The sequence below is a fragment of the Dromiciops gliroides genome, chromosome 6 (genome assembly GCF_019393635.1).
Source record: "Dromiciops gliroides isolate mDroGli1 chromosome 6, mDroGli1.pri, whole genome shotgun sequence".
NCBI lineage: Eukaryota > Metazoa > Chordata > Mammalia > Microbiotheria > Microbiotheriidae > Dromiciops > Dromiciops gliroides.
The window spans coordinates 108,107,415-108,128,387 of NC_057866.1; the positions used below are offsets into that span (position 1 = coordinate 108,107,415).

Consider the following 20,973-nt stretch of genomic DNA (forward strand, 5'->3'; position numbering starts at 1 on the left):
CTTTGGAGAGCCATCTCTTAAACAAAGAATAAGAAAGTGAGGAAAACAGTTCAGCAAAAATTAACCAAGTATTGAAAAAGTCTGACATTAAATGTAGATGTACTGTTATGAAAATGCTTGCTTATTCCAAAAATTAAAACATAATTACTCCATAATTATACCCATGGGTTTGCACCCCTAAAATAAGGTGAGAGTACCAGAGGGAGGTACTTTATCAGTCTTTCCTTTAGGGCCAAGCTTGACGATTACATTTTCTAGCATTCAATTTAAATCATTTTGTTTTTATTCTTTCCATTCATATTGTTGTACTTATACTATAATTTTCCTAGTCTGCTTACTTCACTTTGCATCAGTCTTATAGGTCTTCCCGTGCTTCCCTTTATTGATTATATTGAGTCTTAGTTTCAGTGATATTTCAGGATGACCTACATTCAGGCGTCACCTCTGACACATCCTGGCTTGGGGTGACTCTGGGTTAGGATCATCGCAGGTCTAGGTCAAGAACATGACAAATTAACATTTCTAAAATATTAAAATCTCCAGAATTATAGGGTGGATGCCTTATGGCAAATTTATGGAAGGATATGGATTGGAATTGGAGAGACAAAGAAGTTGCGGATAGGTTTTGGTAGAGAATTTATTTGCCAAAATGGTAATAGATCCATCCAAGTAAATAAAGTTGACAAATCCCTTTCTTCACAATAGTTCTGTGAGGAAAAAAAAAAGATCACAAGTATTATTATTTCTATTTCTCAGGTGAAGAAACTGAGTCCAACCTACCTACAATCACACAGCCTGTAAGAGTCATTGGTAGGTTTCAAAACTAGGTTTCCTGAGCCCCATGTTACCCTATTATATATCATTTATGTCCATCATACTTTAATTATGCCTTTCTTTTAAAAATTATGAATTGGCAGATCAATGATGATTCAGCCTGCCTGAATTTTCTGTTTTCTTTGTAATTGGAAAGGCAACATGTACAGTGGAAAAGGATGGTTTTTAGAGTCAGAGGACCTGGGTTCAAAATCCTGGATCTGCTACTTACTCCCATTCTGTCTTGAGTAACCTTCTGGCCCCAGTTTCTTCCTCTATAAAATGAAAAACAATGGACCAGATGCAACCCTGAGTCCTTTCTGACTTTGAAATACATATTATCTTCCTGAAATTTACAGCATGAAGCACACTTAGAATAATCAGAAATAGTGTGATATAGTGGAAAGAACATTAGACTCAAGTTGGGGTGGGTACTTAATGGTTGAAGCAGTAGAAAAGGGATCTCCTTAGGTATGAATTGGACTAGGGGCTCTAAGGTCCTGACTACTTTGACTTTCCAGAATGAGTTCACCATTGACTTGAGCTGCAAGAGAACATTTTCCCTCAGCTCACATGTGTGATAACGGGTCTCTCAGTCCCTGCTAATTAATGTGATGCTTCATCATCTATCGTTGGTCTGCTGCAGATATGCCATGCCATGGGGGGTTCTTGCAGTGTTATGCCTAACCTAGCTTGTTGCCACCAACTACTTTTTGATCTACAAAACTGAATCATTGCTTGGTTTTTTGTTTTAATGCCTATTCCCTGTTAAATAGAAAGGGAAAGCTTCAAAAGATGAGGATCAGCCACTGAATCACAGGACCATCAGGGCAGGAGAGACTTAGTGGTGCTTTAACTCTTTCTAGAAATTGAGGCCAAGAGAAGTGACTTAGTCAAAGTCCCCTAGCAATTAGTGGAAGAACCAGATTAAAGCCTTTGCCCCTGAGACAATCCCTGATTCCGATACACAGGAGCAATAATTTCAAAACAAAATTATATTTTCATTATCTGGGTGTAACTTTCAAAAGTGAATGTAATCATGTTCTATTTTCTTTGTTATTTAACACATAATAGCAAGAAGTTCATTTTAAGCTTCAAATGCACAATGGTGGGGGAGACAATTGACAAACAATTTTATAGTATTACTTTCTATTCCCTTTGAAACAAATAATTTTCCGAATCTTCTTGGTCTTCCTTTGAAGACCTTCAGAATGTTTTTTCAATTAAAAATTATCAATTGAAAAGCAGAATTAATACTATTTGTCACTGCACATTAAAAGTCAGTCTCCAAAATACTTAAAAACCATGGAAAGTTCTAGTGACTTTGTGTCTCTGAGAACCCTCAATATTTCTCTTATATTTGGTCCATCCAGGCTTTAAGCCCAGGTCCACTGACCATAGGGACTTCAGATAAACCAACAGGTGAGCAGCTTACAAGAAGAAAAATAGAAATAGACCAAGACTTTATACCAGAAGAGTCAGAAATACTTATTCTATATTTTTAAGTTCAATTCAGCAGTTTAGTAAGCATCTTAGTATGTGGAAAGCCAAGGCTGGGAGTCAAAGATGACATGAAGACACAGTCCCTGCCCTCAAGGAGTTTTTGCGACAGTAACACCTTCTGAGTTTTGTTCATTCTCCCTCCGTAGCAATCTTTTTTTATCCATCCCCATGTTCCTTTCCACTCCACCACTCATATGCTATAAACATGTGCACAAATACTGCTGATGAAGCAAAGAAGAATGTGATAAAAGCAAAGGGAAAGCATTAGGCAGAGAGCGCAGAGACTTTGAATGAAACAGAGATAATTTCATGTCAGTACCCAGGTGTAGGGCAAGGGGCAAGGAGTGGAAGGGGGTATATGGGGAAGGTGGCAACTGACTCGGGCCTTGGGCTTGGGCCTCAAGGAAGAGAGGATCATAACAAGTGTAGAAAAGGTGGCAAGGAATTCATCCTAGGTAAAGAGGCGTAGATTGCAGGACAATAGAAGGGTCTGATGAACAACAAACCACATCAGCTACCAAATGCAAAACAAATATGATGGATAAGACTGGGATGATTCACTAGGGTCCGATGCAGCAGAGGTCCTTGAAGACCAGAATTGGTGGACCTCCACTGTTTCTGGTAAACACTGGAGAAACACTGAAATTGGGTTGAGGCAGAAAGAACAACGGCAAATGGACAGTGTACTAGGAAGATAATTAGAACAGCTGTGTGGAAGATGACTTTGAGTAGACAGAGACCGAGGCATCTACCCTGAACCAGGGTCAATATACTAAGAGTGGAAATGAGGAAAGTAAATTGAATTCAGTTTGTGTGTGTGTGTGTGTGTGTGTGTGTGTGTGTGTAGGGGAGGGGAGCAGAGTTAATAGGGTAGAGAACTGATCAGGAGAGGTGAGAGAAAAGGAAGAAGCAAAGCCCCCCACCCTTACCCCCTGAGCTTTTGGAGCTAGAGTAGGTTTAAGACATCGTTGGTAGAGATAGAGAAACAAGAGGGACAAGTCTGTCTTCCTACTACTTTACCATGCTGCCTACCCCATACTAAGAAAAGCAGAAATGGCATTTCAAGCGGAAAGAGCAGCCGTCTCTTGTACAGCCGCTTTGAGTATCTTGAAACCATCCCCCAAGCCTCAGCACAAACCTTTCTCTCTCTCTACAGTGAAGAAATTCCCCTGACGTTTCTCCTTTCCCCTCAGTCTGCTCCTGATCAGGGAGAAAAAAAAAAAAAAAAGCTTGACTTCTTTGTTTCATGGGGAGTGGAGAGCGTTTAAGACAGCCCTCTCCAGTGTTAAACACCTGTGGCACAGCAGTTAACTTAAAATAATATTGAAATGTCTTTTCATCTGACATTCCCCCACAAACTGTCTCCTTTTATGTGTACGCGGGCAAGTATATAAATTGCTGAATCCGTGTTGCAGTTGTAAAGTAATGGCAAGGAGGACATCATAAATTACCCTGGTGATCCTCAGGAGAAGACACTGTGTCGTATCTGAATAAGTGTTTTGCTCCTAGAGTAATGTATGCCTTCATCTGGCCCAGCAGTCAGCATATTGCCCTGTGTTGATGGATATTGTCAGCTTGAAGCTACACTACATTTCACTGCACAATAAACATGGCTGTCAAAGCCATAGCAAGGGAAATCAATTTATCCTGTATGGTCAGTGCATTTTAAATGAAATTAATGTACTGTGGGGATGGTGGCAAAAAGGTAGCCTATTAGTTATGCATCCTGTGCTTGGGGACTTTCCATGGAAGGAATCTCTCTGCCTAGCTAGTGGGGTCCAAAGGAAGGGGGTGGGGCTGACAAGAACACTATGTTTGTGAGCCCTTTGGGATCCCTCCCTACCCCCATCAAGAATGGGAATTCAGCAGAATAACCAACTTGTTCTTTTTATCCTGTCTTTTGTTGGAAATAAATGATGGTCATGTTTATGAATAATAATGCACTTTAAATGTTCTAATTTATTATGGACTTTGACACAACACATTTCTACTTAATCAAGGAATTCTGAGGTAGAGTGGTCGAGCCTAAGATTGATTAGTCTCACGTTGCTTCCGTACAATAACTCAATTGAACCAAAAGGATTGACCTTTTCAGAAAGCAGTAACGATGCCTTCTAAAACATATTTTGCTTCTTTCCGAACTTGTAAGGGCAGCTATCCTGCCTTTTTCAGAAAGGAGATTGACAGTAACAGTTTCTCCTGTTCCCGAATTCAATGTATAGACATTCTCCAGCTGCATCAATTTGCCAGTGGCACCCTTTTGGGTTTCTGGGCATGATACGCAGCAATAGTACTCTGAGGGCTTTGGTTTCTCAAGGCAGGAAAAAATAAAACATTTATCAAGGAGAGGCAGAAGCTTTAGTTCTATAATCTGCATAATACTTGTTCTAACATTTATTCATTTATACAGTTAAAACTCTGAAGGGGGGTGATTGTGGGGGTTACCCTTAGTCCCTTTCAACCTGTTGATTATAAAGGATCTCATCGAACTTAGGAAATAAGACTCCTTGGGGAAGAAGTGGAAGGAGGGTATGTGGATTCAGCTTAACTTCAATAAAGTCACTCATTTTATAGGGGGGGCTTTGCCTCAAGCCCCAGTGCTCTCCATTCCTATGCCATCTGGCTTCAGTTTTTTTGGGGTGTCATGCTTGATCCTGGAATTGGAACAGACTAGAGGCAAGTACTCTGTCCACTCAATGTAAAGGTCTGACCCATCAGTTACAACAAGCCCTAGACAGAAGGTAACATACAAATAACACCAAAAGTAGGACCCTGGAACCCCTGAATTCAGGGTATCCCCTACTACTTATCTGACAATATGATTGTTATGGAAAAAAAAAACAAAGCAGTTTAATAGAAGGCAAGGCTGCTATGAGAGGCACTCTAACAGGGGTGTGCTGTGGTGTGCTTTCTTTCTCCAGCATGCACCCCAATGTAAAAGAAATGCATGAGCTTGTTGTGCTGGGTTAATTGTACTTTGGGACCCTCAGAAGAATGGCCCATTGGAATTGATTCTGTCACCTACTAAATACAAGGAAACTGTGCTCAGACCATGAGGGTGCTGAAGAAATCATTGAGATATAGCCACCAACTGCCTTCATTGAGCTCCCAGGTCTGGCCAAAAGGAGCTAATCATATATATAAATTGAACCCCCTGTTCAGCAACCATATTTCAGTCTGATTTAGTTCATTAATATTTAAGTGTCTATTGTGAGCCAGACACTGTGTAGATGGGCATTAGGGTAGGAAGATGAAAATGAAAATAACTATTGCCCTTAGTGAGCTTATATTCTACTTTGGAAAACAACATGTACATGAGTAAGAACTTTTAGGGAAGGGACTAAACAATGAGGGATCAGGAAGGCTTTTATTTATTTCTTTATTATTTCTTAATTTAGCATGGATTCTTAAACCTTTCTCAATACCCTTTGGCAGTCTAGTGAAGCCTACGGATTCTTTCTCAGATTATTGTGTTTAAATGGCATAAAATAAAATATATAGGATTACAAATATATACACCATTTATAGGTTGATATACTGTTTTCAAATTATACTTTAAAAAAATGTTCACATATCCCAAGTTAGGAAGTGGCCCCTGACTTGAGGCTAGAAGGAAAAAAACTAAGGATTCCAGGGGCCAGAAAGGGGAATGACCCTCCAGCACTGCTATAGGTGGCCAGAGTTTGTGTAGAAGCTGAAGGCGGGGAACGTAGTAGGACAGGGAGAACAAATGAGCCAGGCCTAGATCTGCAATCCAGCTAATAATGCTTTGCACCCGTCTTGTGTCTTCATGCCCTGACATTCCAGGAAGTAAAGCCGTGAATGGCTCTGCAGCTAAACTACAGCAGTATTATTGTTGGCCAACAGGAGGTGCCACGGTGGCTGAAGCCCGAGTCTACAGGGATGCCCGGGGCCGGGCTAGCACCGAACCACACATCAAGCGACCAATGAATGCTTTCATGGTTTGGGCAAAGGACGAGAGGAGGAAAATCCTTCAAGCCTTCCCTGACATGCACAACTCCAACATTAGTAAGATTCTAGGTAAGTGCCCAAGTTGTCTTCCTTTTCAGTGATTGCATGGTGGAGAAGGGGTAGTCGATATGGAAGGGGATGTGAACCCAAGAAGTGGGAGGGAAAAAGGAAGCCCAGACATTGCAAGAAACCTTGGCTTGGTTTGCTTGCCTCTGTGCCATTGGTATAAGAGGGAGTACTGCCCTTTCTTTCTTTTTCTTTCCTTTCCCTTTTCCTTATTCCCTTTTCCCTTTTTCCTTCCTTTCCCTAATGCAGCTCAGAACTCCTGAGCTCAAGCTATCCACTAGTCTCAGCCTCCCCAGTAGCAGAGACAGAGGCATACCTCACCATGCCCATCTTGACCTTTTTTTCAGAGAGAGGGTCAGGGGGAAGAATTCCTTTCTAAAACAGTACCATTAACATTTCCCTCCATTCATTTTAGCATCCCTGAGCTTTCTGCTGACACAGTAACAGAAGTATAGGAAAAAGAGGGTTTTTTCCCCTCACTTTTGTAGAGGGAGGGGCCAAGGAAACCCCTGGGTGTTAAATTCACAGGCTGCCACAAAGCCCTTGGAAACACTTACAAACCTTACAGTTTTCTGCTACAATATTCCTTGTAATACACCCCATCACAACAGCTCATCAGAAACCACTTGAGATCCCAGAGAAGGCGTTGAAATTCATGGCACTCCTGAACAGTGCCTCCTATAGATAACTTGGGAAACTTGTAAACATATAGTTGCATTCACATTAATAAGACATGACGAATTCAATTTCATAATCACCATGGAGCATCCAGACAGCAGCAGGTCAAAGGCTTTGGTGCGACATCTTCCGTAATGTTAAGCAGGACTGACTCAACACTTGCCTTGGCCAACTGGGGCAGAATCTTCCTATGCAACTCCTTCAGTTTGGAATTATTATGCTCAACATATTGAACATATTTTATTCAATATGTCGCAATAGAGTCAACATGTTCCTTTTTAAGGGAAGAAAAAAAACCCAAACAGAAAGCACTGTTCTATTTAAATTGTCATGATGTGACAAAATTCCCAAGGAAGCAGATTAAGATGCTTAAACACATTTAGAGCCAGAAACTGTGGTTTATATTTTTTAAATGTTTTGTTCAAAAGCAATAAATATTTAACCCTGAATAAATATCAATGATTGGGGGCATCACAAATACACATGTTTGCCTCTAGATAAATAATTTAACTTAATTCTGAGACAGTGTGAGTCAATGTACTCTTTGCAAATTAGAAACATACATCAGAATGAAGAGTGGTGAAAAGTTAAAACCCAGGCTTGCCCTAATAGCCTTTTAAGCTAAAGATAGATTTTTTTTAATGTCACTAACAATAAAGTATTTTTTAAAAATCAGTATTCTACTAGAGACATGTGTGGATGCTATGGTCTCAAATCCTAGAACCCCTTTTAATGAAATGGACTGCATGAAGACAGTTGATATATAACTATATGTGTATATATTTTTCCATAAGCAAAACATCCTAGAAATTCAATGTTTCTCTGTCCTAAAGTTCAATATCTTCCTTGAAAGTTTTCATAATTTTAGCCTGCCATTTCAGTAAACATACATTGAATAGGCTTTCAGTTGGGTTATAAAACCTGCCCTGTTTAAAATTTGGCAGCTGTGGAGAATCTATCTTCATTGTGTGCATTCTGTGAAAAAACCATTAGGATGTATAGTAACTGTATTCATTAAATGTAAACTTTGGCATAAATATTTCAGAAGTGCCAGAAATACTCTATCTGTTAGGAAGGCATTAACCTGCCTGAGGGGAGGCTAGCATACAGAAAACGATCTGGGAGCCTCTCGTCCCCTTTATCCACTACCCTGAGAAGGGCCATACTAGCAAGGCAGGTCTGGGTGCTGCTGGGTGTAGACACTATTTGTACAACTTTTCCATTTGTTTACGTAGGGACAGAGTAGCTGCCATCCTGTCCACCCAGCTGTAATAGCCACACACACACCAAAAAAAAATGCAATTTACTACACTTAAAAAACACATCCCTTCCCTTGTCAAGTGTTTAGATAATTCTCTTGTAAACAATATTAGAGATTTGAAACTTCTACCTCTTCCTGTATAAACTGTATTCGAATTTTTAGTCATTTTACTGGTGTAGCTATGAATGAACGTTTACAATCCTTGAAAGTGGTATATATAACTGCAGCTCTGCTTTCGGTGCTTGAGCTAAAACTTCCCTAGGATGAGTTCAGTGCTTTTAATTACCACTGGCCAAAAGAAGACAATGTGCCAGACAGCAGAGTTTGAAATCCGTAGGATGTCAACATCTGCTGGCCTCCTTTCAAAGGGTGAGCCTGGCCTACCCTGGATACTGCGTGTGAGAAGCGCTTAAAGTTCTGGAACCAAGTGTGCTCATCCTGAACTTGCTGGGTCACTCTGAAAATGCAGCCTCCTTTATCAGTTTAAAATCTTAAAAAGAAAAGAAAAAAAAGTGTTTGAGGGAGGTGGCAGCCAGAAAATTCAGTATTGGAGCAGAATTGGAGAAGTCATATACTGTAGCTCTGGCTTTGGGTTAGGGGAAATGGCAATTGAAACAATTCAGTCCAAGATTATGAAGTATCCACAATGTCTAAATTCCCATGCTCAGGGCCAGGGATCCAAAGATTTTTTTTTTTAAATGGCCATAATGGGATAGATGATTATAGAATGTAGCACAGGTCGGTCATCTTTAGTTCCATTTTGGAAGAATTGGGGTGGCTGGTATTGAGAGATGCTGCAGAGCAGTTGAAAGCACAGTGGGTGGTCAGAATGTCCCCTTTCCCCCATGGCACCTCAGTGATATTTTATGTACAGGCTCTCGCTGGAAATCCATGTCCAACCAAGAGAAGCAACCATATTATGAAGAGCAGGCCCGGCTAAGCAAGATCCACCTAGAGAAGTACCCGAATTACAAGTATAAACCTCGACCAAAACGCACCTGCATTGTTGATGGCAAAAAACTCCGCATCGGAGAGTACAAACAGCTGATGAGGTCTCGGAGACAGGAGATGAGACAGTTCTTCACTGTAGGGTAAGATCTATGGCTCCGGGCCACCCAAGCTTTCCTTCCCCTTGGGACCCAGCTGGAAGCCCACTCTTTTATTCCTTAAATACTCTCTATGTACCAATACAAAATATATACAAAGTCATTTCAGAGAGGGAGGGTACTAGCAAGGGAGGGAGCTCCAGAATAGTCTTCCCATAGGAAAAGGTGAAGGAAAAATCCCAGGTGAATGTTGGGAGTTTGTTTTTGGAATTGGCCCCACTGATTTGACAGCGCTCTGATTCAGGTTTGGATTTGGGGGGGGCTTGATACGTTATTTCACTAGTGAAATGCACTCTAGATTTGAAAATTCCCTCCACTGAAGCAGAATGGCAACTCCTCTGTCATTTATAGCCCCAGAAAGCTTCCAGGAGTGGGGGGGCTGCCTTGAGAGGATATGGGTCAACTTACCTCATTCACACAGCTTATATGACTCAGGGGTAGGAGCTGAACCCTGGGTCTTCCTGACTCCAAGGCAGGGCTTTCACTATCCATTAATTTCTTACGAGGTGACTTAGAATTCGTTCTGTCTTACAAGTGCACATTGGGCTCTGTCCAGTGGCGGCCCAGCTACCTTCACCAGGAACCTAGAGAAACTTTCCCTAGACTGAGCGTGCATCTCATTGTCTTTTAGATGAATCAGAGATGGTTGGTGCCCACACACAGTGTTTCTGATGGTTTATTTAAAACAAACAAACACCACCACCATCCAAGGGGGAAAAAAAACACACCCCCTGAGCCTTAAGAACTCCTCCGAAGCTTTCTAGATTCCCGGTGTTGTGCTCAGGACTCTGATCACAATAGTTTGCTTTTGTTGTGGCTCTACCAAGAGATAATTGACCTTGACATCGGGTTGCGGCGCCTCACTTTTGGCTCAGAATCCTGGACTCCTGTTGCAGTAAATTATCCTGCGGTGGAGGCAGCAACAATGTGAATTTTTCTTGCTGAAATCAGGAACTAGACATGTTTTTGATATCTGGGAGTACAATTTTATGTCATTCTGTTTAAGAATTAGGTAATAGATTTCTGGTATAAATTTTGACTTGGCTGACTTACTGTCTACACTGAGAGAAGCTGTTTACCAATGGCCCCACCATGGTCACCGCAGCCGGGGAACTGAATAGTGGTACAGATGGCTACCCAGGCCTGACGTCTCTCTTCCCCAGGGAGGTCTAGCAGAGGATGGAGGGACAGGAGGACAGACACTGCAGGCAGGGCAGAAGCCCAGGAAGCCCTTGGGAAAGGGCTGGGAGCAGAAACATAGGATGACTAGGCACCAAGAGGGCTCCCATTCATCGCTGCTAAGCCTGGGCAAAATTAAATGGCAGGACTGCGCCACAAGAAGGAGCAGATTGAACTTAAACGTGCAGTGAGAAAAGAGACACCCCAGGGAATGACATGGGGAGCTGTTTTGCTGTTTATAAGAACAGTAAGAACCGTAATCCAGGGAACAGTGAGTTGACTTCAGAGATGTTGGAGAGTTTACATCTGAGGGATTGACTTGAAAATGGTTTGGGAGAGTTTATAGCTCAGCCCTAGGTGAAAAGAGAAATACGAAAGGAAGGGTATTATAAAAGACCATGTTTGTGTGAAAATATCACTGGTAGTTGTAGTAATAATAATAATAGCCAGCATTTATAGAGTGCTTTAAGGTTTGCAAAGGGCTTTATGCTTCCTATCTCACTTGATCTTTACAACAATTCTGGAAAGTAGGTGCTGTTATTATTACTATTTTATGGGAACAAGGAAATGGAGTATAGTTGCCTTGAGTAGTATACAGTAGATATTGTGCTATGGGGTGAGCCACTTTTCCTGGGTGAGGGTAGCTCTCCTAACAGCAGGGACAACCTTCAATAAAATTGGTCCCCAACATCAGCATGTAAGGAGTTGTAGTATGTTTCCTTGGGATAAATTAGAATGTATTTCTTTTTTTAAAGCAAGGCAATTGGGCTTAAGTGACTTGCCCAGGGTCACACAGCTAGTAAGTGTCAAATGTCTGAGGTCGGATTTGAACTCAGGTCCTCCTGACTCCAGGGCTGGTGCTCTATCCACTGCGCCACCGAGCTGCCCCAGAATGTATTTCTAATATTCATGGCAGGAAGGCCTTGGAGGGTTGGGTATTTTTTTTACCCCCACTCAAATACATACTATCTAAAGAAAAAAAAGGTGTTTTCTGTTTGTTCATTTGTTTTGAAACTAGGCCTCCCTAACTTGCTCAGTTTGGAAATGCATTGACCACTCACAGGATCAACCCAAAGGCCTGGAAGCTTTGACTGCCTCTATGTCCATCCTGGGCCAGTTTTCCCCTCCTTAGACAACTTGGTGCTTCCACACTCCTTGGGGTTTACCATATTGGTGTTAGACTTTGTGAAGACCCTCAGTGCACTTTAGCCTTATTGCAGCTCAGAACTCCTAAGTTCCAGGAATCCACCAGTCCCTACCCTACCCACACCCCCAGTAGTAGATATGACAAAAAAAACAAAAACAAAAACCCATAATATTTTCAAAACATTCTCTGGTTCCAAACTCAAAAAAGTCAACATAAAGGCCAAGTTCTGTAGGCCTAATGCTGTGCATGTGATCATAGGCCTCATAGGGTGAAGTCTTTTTTGAGTCCTTTTCTTAGAAGGGGAAACTGAGTCTTAGAGGTAAAGAGGCTAACAGGGGGCACCTAGGTGGCACAGTGGATAGAGCACTGGCCCTGGAGTCAGGAGTACCCGGGTTCAAATCCGGCGTCAGACACTTGACACTTACTAGCTGTGTGACCCTGGGCAAGTCACTTAACCCCCATTGCCCGCAAAACAAAACAAAACAAACAAAAAAAAAACAAAGAGGCTAACAGAATATCAACAAGTGGTAAAACTATGATTCAAACCCGACTTTTCAAACTGCATATGCAGGGCTTTTGCTACAAGACAGTGTTTCTGTCTCATTTTTCCAAGAAGTGAAATTATGCCTTGTAGACTAACTCCAGATCAGTCTTGAATTTTCCTCAACCATCATGGACAGAGAATCCAAAAACCAGGAGACAGCCCAAGGTCTTGATTTGAGCAGGAAATGGGGAGAGGCCTTAGAACACAGTCACACCATTCTTGACTATTTTGGATACTCCCTCCAGGAAAGGTCATTTTAGACCTAAAAGAGGTACCTCTCTAGTCAATTGGGCTATACTGAGAGATTCCCAGATAGGGTCAGGATGTCCTGTGCTTCCCATCCTGTTGGCTATTTCCTGATTCTGGCTCAGTTGCTATTCCTAAGGTTGGCTTGCCATTTTAATCCAAAGTCACCAAGTGGGATTTCTGTTTCCAATTTCTTTTACTCTTGTAAGTGGTTGTACTTGATAGATTATTAACTTCCCTAGGTTAATCTTTTGAAATTGACCTTCCTTAGATGTGAGGTTGTTACAAGTAGAGTAGAAGAAAAAAACAAACATGAAATTCAAAGATTGCTATTGACTTCTTGATGGGATAGGGGGCAGGATCAATATTTATAGCTGCTTGTTGGGAAGGCTTGCATAACTTTCAAGCTAATAAAAATTACATAGAGAAGACAAACACTAGCATGTCTTTTCTTAACCATTCAAATAACTAATTGCTTAGAGGTTCCTATTTTCAGTAATTCACCTTAATCTTTTGAGAATATTTTTTTAAAAACTGCTATTAAGTGAACCTATCAATAACTTGAATCAGACCATATCCTGAATATAATTCCATTCTTGGAGCGGTACAGTTCAAATTGATTTGATTCAATTCATTTCAATGAGGGTTTCATTAATTGCCTACTAGATACAAGGCCCAGTGCTAGGTACTAGAGACATAAAGACAGACTTGAGTCAAGCCCTGCTTTTAAGGAGTTTACAATCTCACAGGAGTTGGGGAGGGGGAAGGGATAGGACAATTGCACAAATAACTATGATGAGAATAAGATAAATGTAAAGGATAGACACAAATTAAGTAAGCTGCAGAAATACAAGAGATTGTAAATAAGTTAGATACAAAGGAGAGATTCAGGCAAAGTGGTATATGAACATTGGGAAATAGAAGAATATGATTTTGTAATATTTGCAAGGAAAGTACTACTTAATAATAAGTGAAATTATGTTTTGGGGGATGTATATGCCTCCTCTCCCCACCCTCATGATTTGGTGAATTTGAAATTTACCTTCTGTTAACTTTAAACTTTTCTTCAGTAATTTCAGTAATGTGTCATATGCCTTGTTGAACTACCCTGGATCAACCTTGGATTTATGCAACTGGGATCTAAGAGGGTCTAGGTTTGCAGCCTAGTTCACTGTGTGACCAAGAGCAAAATGCTATCCTTCCTGGGCTTCCATTTCTTTCTTTGTAAAATGAAAGAAGAGTTTCTAGACTAGGGAGTTTGGTGTCATATCACCTTTTTGTCAGTCTAAGGGAAAACTGTGTACACCCTGAGCTGTCTGAGAAAGCCCATGTAACCTTTGGCAATTTGGGGGACGCCTATGGGCCCCTTCTCAGAATAATTTGTTAAATCATTTTAAATAATAAAATTTTAAAGTAATTGAAGCAAATGTTAGATTACAGCTAGAGGTTAGTAAAAATAAAGATGTAATTATTTTTCAATCTAAGTTCACAGATCCCCTGAAATCTATCCATGGACCCCCTTGGGCCCCTGGTGTAGAAGGCCTCTGAGATCTCTTTTGGGCTTCATGTTGGTCCTAAGGGAATGATGTAGGAACCATAAAATATATGATTTTCCATGGCTTTGTTGACTATAGTCCTATTCTTGTAGCCTGTCCTTAAAAAGAAAAAGAATTCCTTTGAGTACTTTTCACATTTCTAATGTATATGAAATTTTTACAAAATTGAATTCACCTTATCCATATGTGATTTGAACACTTAGCACTTTGTGTCTTACTCCCTAAAGGCACTGAATGGAGCCTTTAAGGTATTTCTAACCACAACATACATGTCTGAAATGTATCCTTGACCACAGTTCTGAATGACTCTTTATTACCACATTATCCTCCTGTCTCAATTGCTGAAGTCAGACCTGGGAGGGAGAGTTTTGAAAGATGACTGTTATTCAGGTCTTCTCTACAGGGGTGATTTCAGAGACATGGTTCAATCTGATTTTCCTCCTGATGTAGGGAACTAGGCTACATTTGTTTCTTGACTCTATGTGGAAGAGTCTCTCAAAGGGTCAGCAAACTATAGGCATCCGCCTGTCTAAATACATAGCTCATTTTGCTACAGGCCAAAGCTAGACAGCTCTCTAGGAAAATGTTAATGATCTGGAAACACGGCTGCCGTACTTGACTCCCATCAGGTTCCTTCCCAATTGCTTATGCTGCAGGTAAGCATTCTTGCCATCTCTGCAGATGACTGCTATGTGCACGGCTTCTCAGGAGCAGCACACACTTTGATTTTGATGTGTTCATTCCTAATTTGAAGACCTGCTACCTGCCACCCTAACCGCCATTTATGTAGCCTGAAGTTGGATCACAGCCTTGCCAACTGATCTGGAAAATAACATTTAGGAAAGTAATTTCTGATAGGCTGAGGCCTCATGTCCCAACTGGGGCTTGCTGGAAACATTTTTCAGTCAATCAATCAATCAATCATTTGCTCAGTCAGAAAGTATTTTTGTGTCACCTACTATGGGCCTAGCCCTGTACCAGACACAATGGGAGACAGAAATGGTAAACAACAAAAGTTGGCCCAGGGCTTTTGAGCTGGTGGGAGGGGGGAGAAGAACCAATGGAAATATATGACATAGTTACTTAACATAGATGATGGTCATGGTGATGAGAAGGTCTAATATTTGTTTGTAATACTTTTAGGTTTGCAAAGCATTTTGCTTACACGTTCTCATGTGCATAGCATTTAGTGTAGTGTTCTAGCCTGGGATACTTTCAAAGATCCCTAATGTCATTGATGTGAAATACTCATTTCATGGATGCACATTGCACATAGATCTTGTATATACAGTCTACTTCACCGTTTTACTCTGCTGCTTTTTCCTAGGGTGGAGCTGGCTCTGGTTTCTCACTTCTCATGGCTTTCTTTGGTGCTCATAAGATCATCAAATCCATGCTTTTCTAAAATTCCAGAGGCATAAGGGCTTACACAAGTTGTTAGTCATACAATGAAAAAAGCCTTGAATCTAGAGTCTAAGAACCTGGATTCAAATCCCAGATTTCCTAAATATCCATTCTGCCTTGGGCAAGTCACACCTTCCCTTGGCCTTATGCCACCCTCTTTGATAGCCATCAGTGGATCCATATTAGCTAATGAATACTTTGATGGATCTGTGCTTTCATCAGTGTGGATATTCCTTCTTCCATGATGGATTGTAATCCCTCCATGTCTTCCTATCCAATATTATTCTTATCCACAAATCCTGCATAGAAGAAACCCTGCTCAACACTGGATTCTTTTCTCTGGATCTCTGAATATTTTGTGCATACCACTGCAGTCCTTGGACACACCATCTGTAATCCCTCACTTTGGCTCCCTGAGCAACTCACTTCTTTTCACATCACTGATAACCTTAATCCTGATCCCGATTCTACTTCTGAAATATGGGTCATCATTGTTGGTGCAGCCCACGTACATCTGTCGTGCGTCATTCCATTGTTCTTTAGATCCCTTGCAATTCTGATTCTTTTGAGATCACAATATTTCTAACGATCTAGTGTGAGTCACAGCTATGGTATATCAATCAGTAGGAAAATACTGGGATAAAAAGAGATGAGCTTTAGCAGCAGAAAACAACTTAAAACCATTGAAAGTGCTGCATCATTTCACAGATGCTGTCTAACTCACTTTGTTCTTATTCAAATGTAGGTCCGACTCATTGTCCAGTGACAGTGCCTATCCTAGAGATAGTCATCGTCTAGCTAAATGGGCAGCTTATTTAGCCACATGTTTGGACAGTATGTAGTCGTCATCCATTTGGTTTCCCTGTGTTGATTATTTGGCTTGTAGCTTCTTGAGAAGGGAAACTAGGCGGCACCATAGTGCATAGAGCCCTGGGCCTAGAGTCAGGAAACCTCCTCTTCCTGAGTTCAAATCTAGCCTCAGACACTTTCTAGCTGTGTCATCCTGGGCAAGTCACTTAACCCTCTTTGCCTCAGTTTCCTGCTCTGTAAAATGAGCTAGAGAAGGAAATGGCAAAAACCACTCCAGTATCTTTGCCAAGAAAAACCCTAAATGGAGTCATGGAGAGTCAGACATGACTAAAATGACAAAATCCGAAGTAGCTCTTGATAGGCAAGTATTCCTTGACTATTCACCATGTCATCTCAAACGGGTACATCTGGAGACCCTCCCCATCCAAAGGGAAATTCTTCTCCTGTTTGGACTTGCACAGGATATCCTTTGTGACAGTAGCACAAATCTTCAACAAACATATTTTTCCATCTTATGCCTTGCTGAATAAGGGTAATCTGGGATCATTGAAGAAGGTTCTCTTCAATTACAATTGCCAAGGAAACTAGCATTCCATTAACATATGTATGGGAGCCATTTTGTTGCAAAGGATAACTTAGGGCTGTGTTTTACTCATTGCAGTCAATTTTTTTTTTTTGTGATCCACAAAGAGATTAAAATTTCGTGGCTGTGCAGATGTGGTCTGCTCTAAAGAATTGTCTGAAATCTTGCCTGTGTCCTTCACCATATGTTCATCAAAGATAGATTTAATACATACAAAGACCAATCTCATAAAGATATTATGGAGATATAAAAGTAGGCATATGCTTCCATAGTTGCTATTGTCTTCTCAGTTCCCTTTAAAAAACTGGCAATAATATTATTTATGGCATTTTACTTTCTTTTGAAATCTTCCCTTTTTTTAAAGTTATTTTGCGAAATTCCTGAATGCTTTTAAAAGTATCTAGCCTCCAGCAAGGATTTCTTCTGTATCAAATTGATAAGGACTACTTGCCATTTCTTATTATATTTTTCAAGTGCTATTTCTAATTCCTTGGATAGCACAACAGAGATTGGGGTCTTATAGCACAAGTCTGGTAGTTCTATTGACATCAGTGATGGGTATAGATTGCTATAGAAACACGGGCAGATCTGCTCCATTCCAACATCTAATTTTGTTATCTTTCTGATTTCATGCTCTTGTGTTATCTGACTTAGCTGAACCTTACCTGCAACGTTTCTGCAGGTTTCCCTCCCTCTTCTATTGCTCTTTGTGAGGTAATACACCAGTATTACCTTTTGTTGTCCTCCACAAAAAGTTCAACAAATGGACTTGGAGTCTACCCTGCCTTGCCCTTGGTTAATACATTTTTCTGTTTGGCACAGAGATGCCTTCTTCATTTTGCCAATTTGTTTTACCTTGGTTTAAATTTCTCTACTAAAAGGAGATAGTCTGTGTCTTTATTCTTTACAGAGTATAGTAGCCATTTCCCCCATCAAATATGTCCTTCAATCCCTCTAGCAAATTTGTTAAAAGACAGTGCTGCCTTGTTCCTGAGAATCTTCTAAAGCAAAGAGCAATAGTATACTTGATAGGCTGGATCCATATTTAATGAGGACTGGCAAGAACATGGACTTTTTAAAAAGTGTAACTGTATTTTTCAATGAATGACGACAACAAAAAGTTGCCTTCTCTTCCTTTCACCTCTTCTCCTCCTTGCCATTTTAGAGGAAAAAAGGAGAAGAAAAACAAAACCTTTTGAGGAAATTTTTAGCTTATTAACAAATTTACAAATTCATCAAAATGATATCTGTGTTAATCTCATAATTCATAACTGTCATAGGAATTCTGGTGGATAGGATGGAAATGGATCACTTCTACTTGTCTCAGTTGGGCTTACTTTGACATGAAGCCACATGGTCTCCTAGCTGAGAGAAAGGAGATGGCTTTTTACTCCTTTGTTCATTAGGAAGGGCCTGAAGGGCCAGGGAAGGGCTGACAATTGGCTCTCTAGGTAGAGCTCCCTAGAGAGAAAGCCACTCTGCAGACTGACTGCTGCTCTGTCCTTGAGGAGGAAGGAAAGAGGGAGGGAAAAGAGAAACATATACTTGCCAGGAAGGTAGAGAGAAAGAGAAAGTGGGGGAGAAAGAGAAAGGGGGAGGAAGAAAGGGAGAGGAAGAGGAAGGAGAAGAGAGAGAGAGAGAGAGAGATTAAGAGGGAGGGGGAGAGGGAGGGAAGGAAGAGAGAGAGGTGAGAGAGACAGAGAGAGGGAGAGAGAGGGAAGGAGAGACAGACAGAGACAGAGAGAGACAGAAACAGGGAGAAAGGGAGAAGGAAAGGAAGAGGGAGGGGGAGAGAGAGAGAAAGAGGATAAGGGGAAAGAGACAGAGAAAGGAGAAGAAGCCCTGTTCTGATCTAGGATCTATTGGTCTAGATTCTAGATCATGGTTCTTAAAACTGAAAGGACACTATCAGCCATTTAATGGCGTCCCTCATTTTACAGATGAGGAAACTGAGGTCCGTAATGGTGAAGTGACTTGTCTAAAGTCATAGAAGCAGCAAAATCAGCATTTGAACTCAGGATCTAACTCCAAATCCAGGTTCTTTCTTGGCAGATTTTATTCTTATTCCTTTCCTCCTGAGGGTCATGGGCAATATCATACCTTCTTCTTTAAAAGTGCCATGTGAGATATGACATCCCTCCTATTTGAAGGATGAGCCAATTTTGTATAAATATAAATTCAATTTCAATTGAATTTTAAATTTTGACCTATTTAAATTCAATTGTATATTCTTTTAGGAATTTTAAAATTAAATATAAATTAAAATTTTTTAAATTTTATATTCTTTATATTCTTTTAAGAATATAAAATTGTAGGGGCAGCTAGGTGGCGCAGTGGATAGAGCACTGGCCCTGGAGTCAGGAGGACCTGAGTTCAAATCCAACCCCAGACATTTGACACTTACTAGCTGTGTGACCCTGGACAAGTCACTTAACCCCAAATGCCTCACCAAAACAAAACAAAACAACAACAGAAAAAGAATATAAAACTGCCTGACTGTGGAGGTCAGGACTGGTTTCAAATTCTGCCTCAGGCACTTTCTAGCTGTTTGACCTGGGGCAAGTTATCTAACCTCTCCCAGCCTCAGTTTCCTTATCTGTAAAATGCGGAGGGTAGGTTCTATGGCCTCCAAGGTCTCTTCCAGTCTATGATCCAGTCAGAAAAGGCCCCGGGACCCTCTTCTCTAATACCTTTTATTCTAGCTGAAACCAAGGTGGGAAAGTCAGAGTTAATCTCATTCTCCCTCCTTTCCCCCTCCCCATCCCACTACCCTCTCTATTTCAAACAGCTATAAGGCAGCTCATTGTTAGGTTATGGCTATGATATTGCCAAAATGGTAAAGCAGTAAGCTCCTAACATTATATTTATCAATGTCCCATTTTTCAGAGTCAACAGCTTGTTTAAATAGGTCAAGTCAGAGCTGTTATACTTGTAGGCAGTGTCTTCTCTTTCTGCTGTCCACTAATCTGTTGTTAATGTTTGACCTTTACTCTAACTAGCTGATCAACTGACTCCAAATAGACAGCTGGCTCTGAATTATTTCCAATATTAGCAACTGGTTGTTTCCTTGCATGTTAAGACAGTGGGTCGTTTTTTGTTAGATTTAACCCTTGTCATGCCCCAGTTCGTTCTCACTCTCTTCCTGAAGAATGTATAATAGATTATTAGTAATAATAATGACAATAATATTAGCTGATATTTACAAAACCCTTTATGGCTTACAAAGTACATTAGTTGCATTATACTATTACTGGCTGCTAGGTAGTGGCACAATGCACACATCACTGGGTCTGGAGTTAAGAAGACCTGAGTTCAAATTTGACCTTAAACACTTAACTGGTTATATGACCCCTGCAAGTCACTTAACCTCTTCCTGTCTCGTTTCCGCATCTGGAAAATGGGGATAATAATAGTCCCTACCTCCCAGGATAAAATGAGATATCTAAAGTGCTTTGTAAGCCTCAAAATGCTATATAAATGCTGTTATGGGGAAATTGGGTTGGGGTTTGAGGAATTCCTCTTTTTTTGTTGTTGTGTTTTCTTTTTGCAGGGCAGTGAGGGTTAAGTGACTTGCCCAGGGTCACACAGCTAGTAAGTGTCAAGTGGCTGTGGTCAAATTTGAACTCAGGTCCTCCCAAATCTAGGGCCGGTCCTTTATCCACTGTGCCACCTAGCTGCCTTCAGGAGTTCCTCTTTACACCCTCTTGCAAACAAATCCAATTAGAATAAAATAATAATTTATTTAGGTGCTAGGGAAAGGAAAGCAAGAGAGAAATCCTTGGACTTCTCATGGGGAGAAGGCATGGCACAAAGGTGTGGCTCTCTGAGATACCTATCTCCTCCAGCAGGAGACAGGGAAATCCTTTCATAGAGGACTGATAGGGGTGGTCATCTGACTGTAGAAAGTTCCCTTATTGGGGGAGGACCATCCCCCACTGGTGGTGGCTGGGGGAAGTTGGGCGAGGGCTGGCTCTGGATCTCTCAAGCAATCCCTCTCCCTCTCTCACCACAAAGGCAGCAGCCACACCTAATCTTATCTCCCCAAGAGGTGGGGGGAGACTGGAATGAAGGGTGGTAGTCCTGGAGCTAACTCAGTCTAGATCCA

At 41.0% G+C, this 20,973-nt stretch overlaps 1 protein-coding gene across 1 annotated transcript in view; it reads left to right on the forward strand.

Moving 5' to 3' along the window:
- The window catches only part of SOX6 (SRY-box transcription factor 6), a 375,577-nt gene that overhangs the window by 343,161 nt on the left and 11,443 nt on the right, over positions 1–20,973 (forward strand). Inside the window, 2 exon segments of the mRNA XM_043971912.1 lie at positions 6,124–6,357; positions 9,168–9,384. Coding sequence (XP_043827847.1) covers positions 6,124–6,357; positions 9,168–9,384 — 451 coding nt within the window.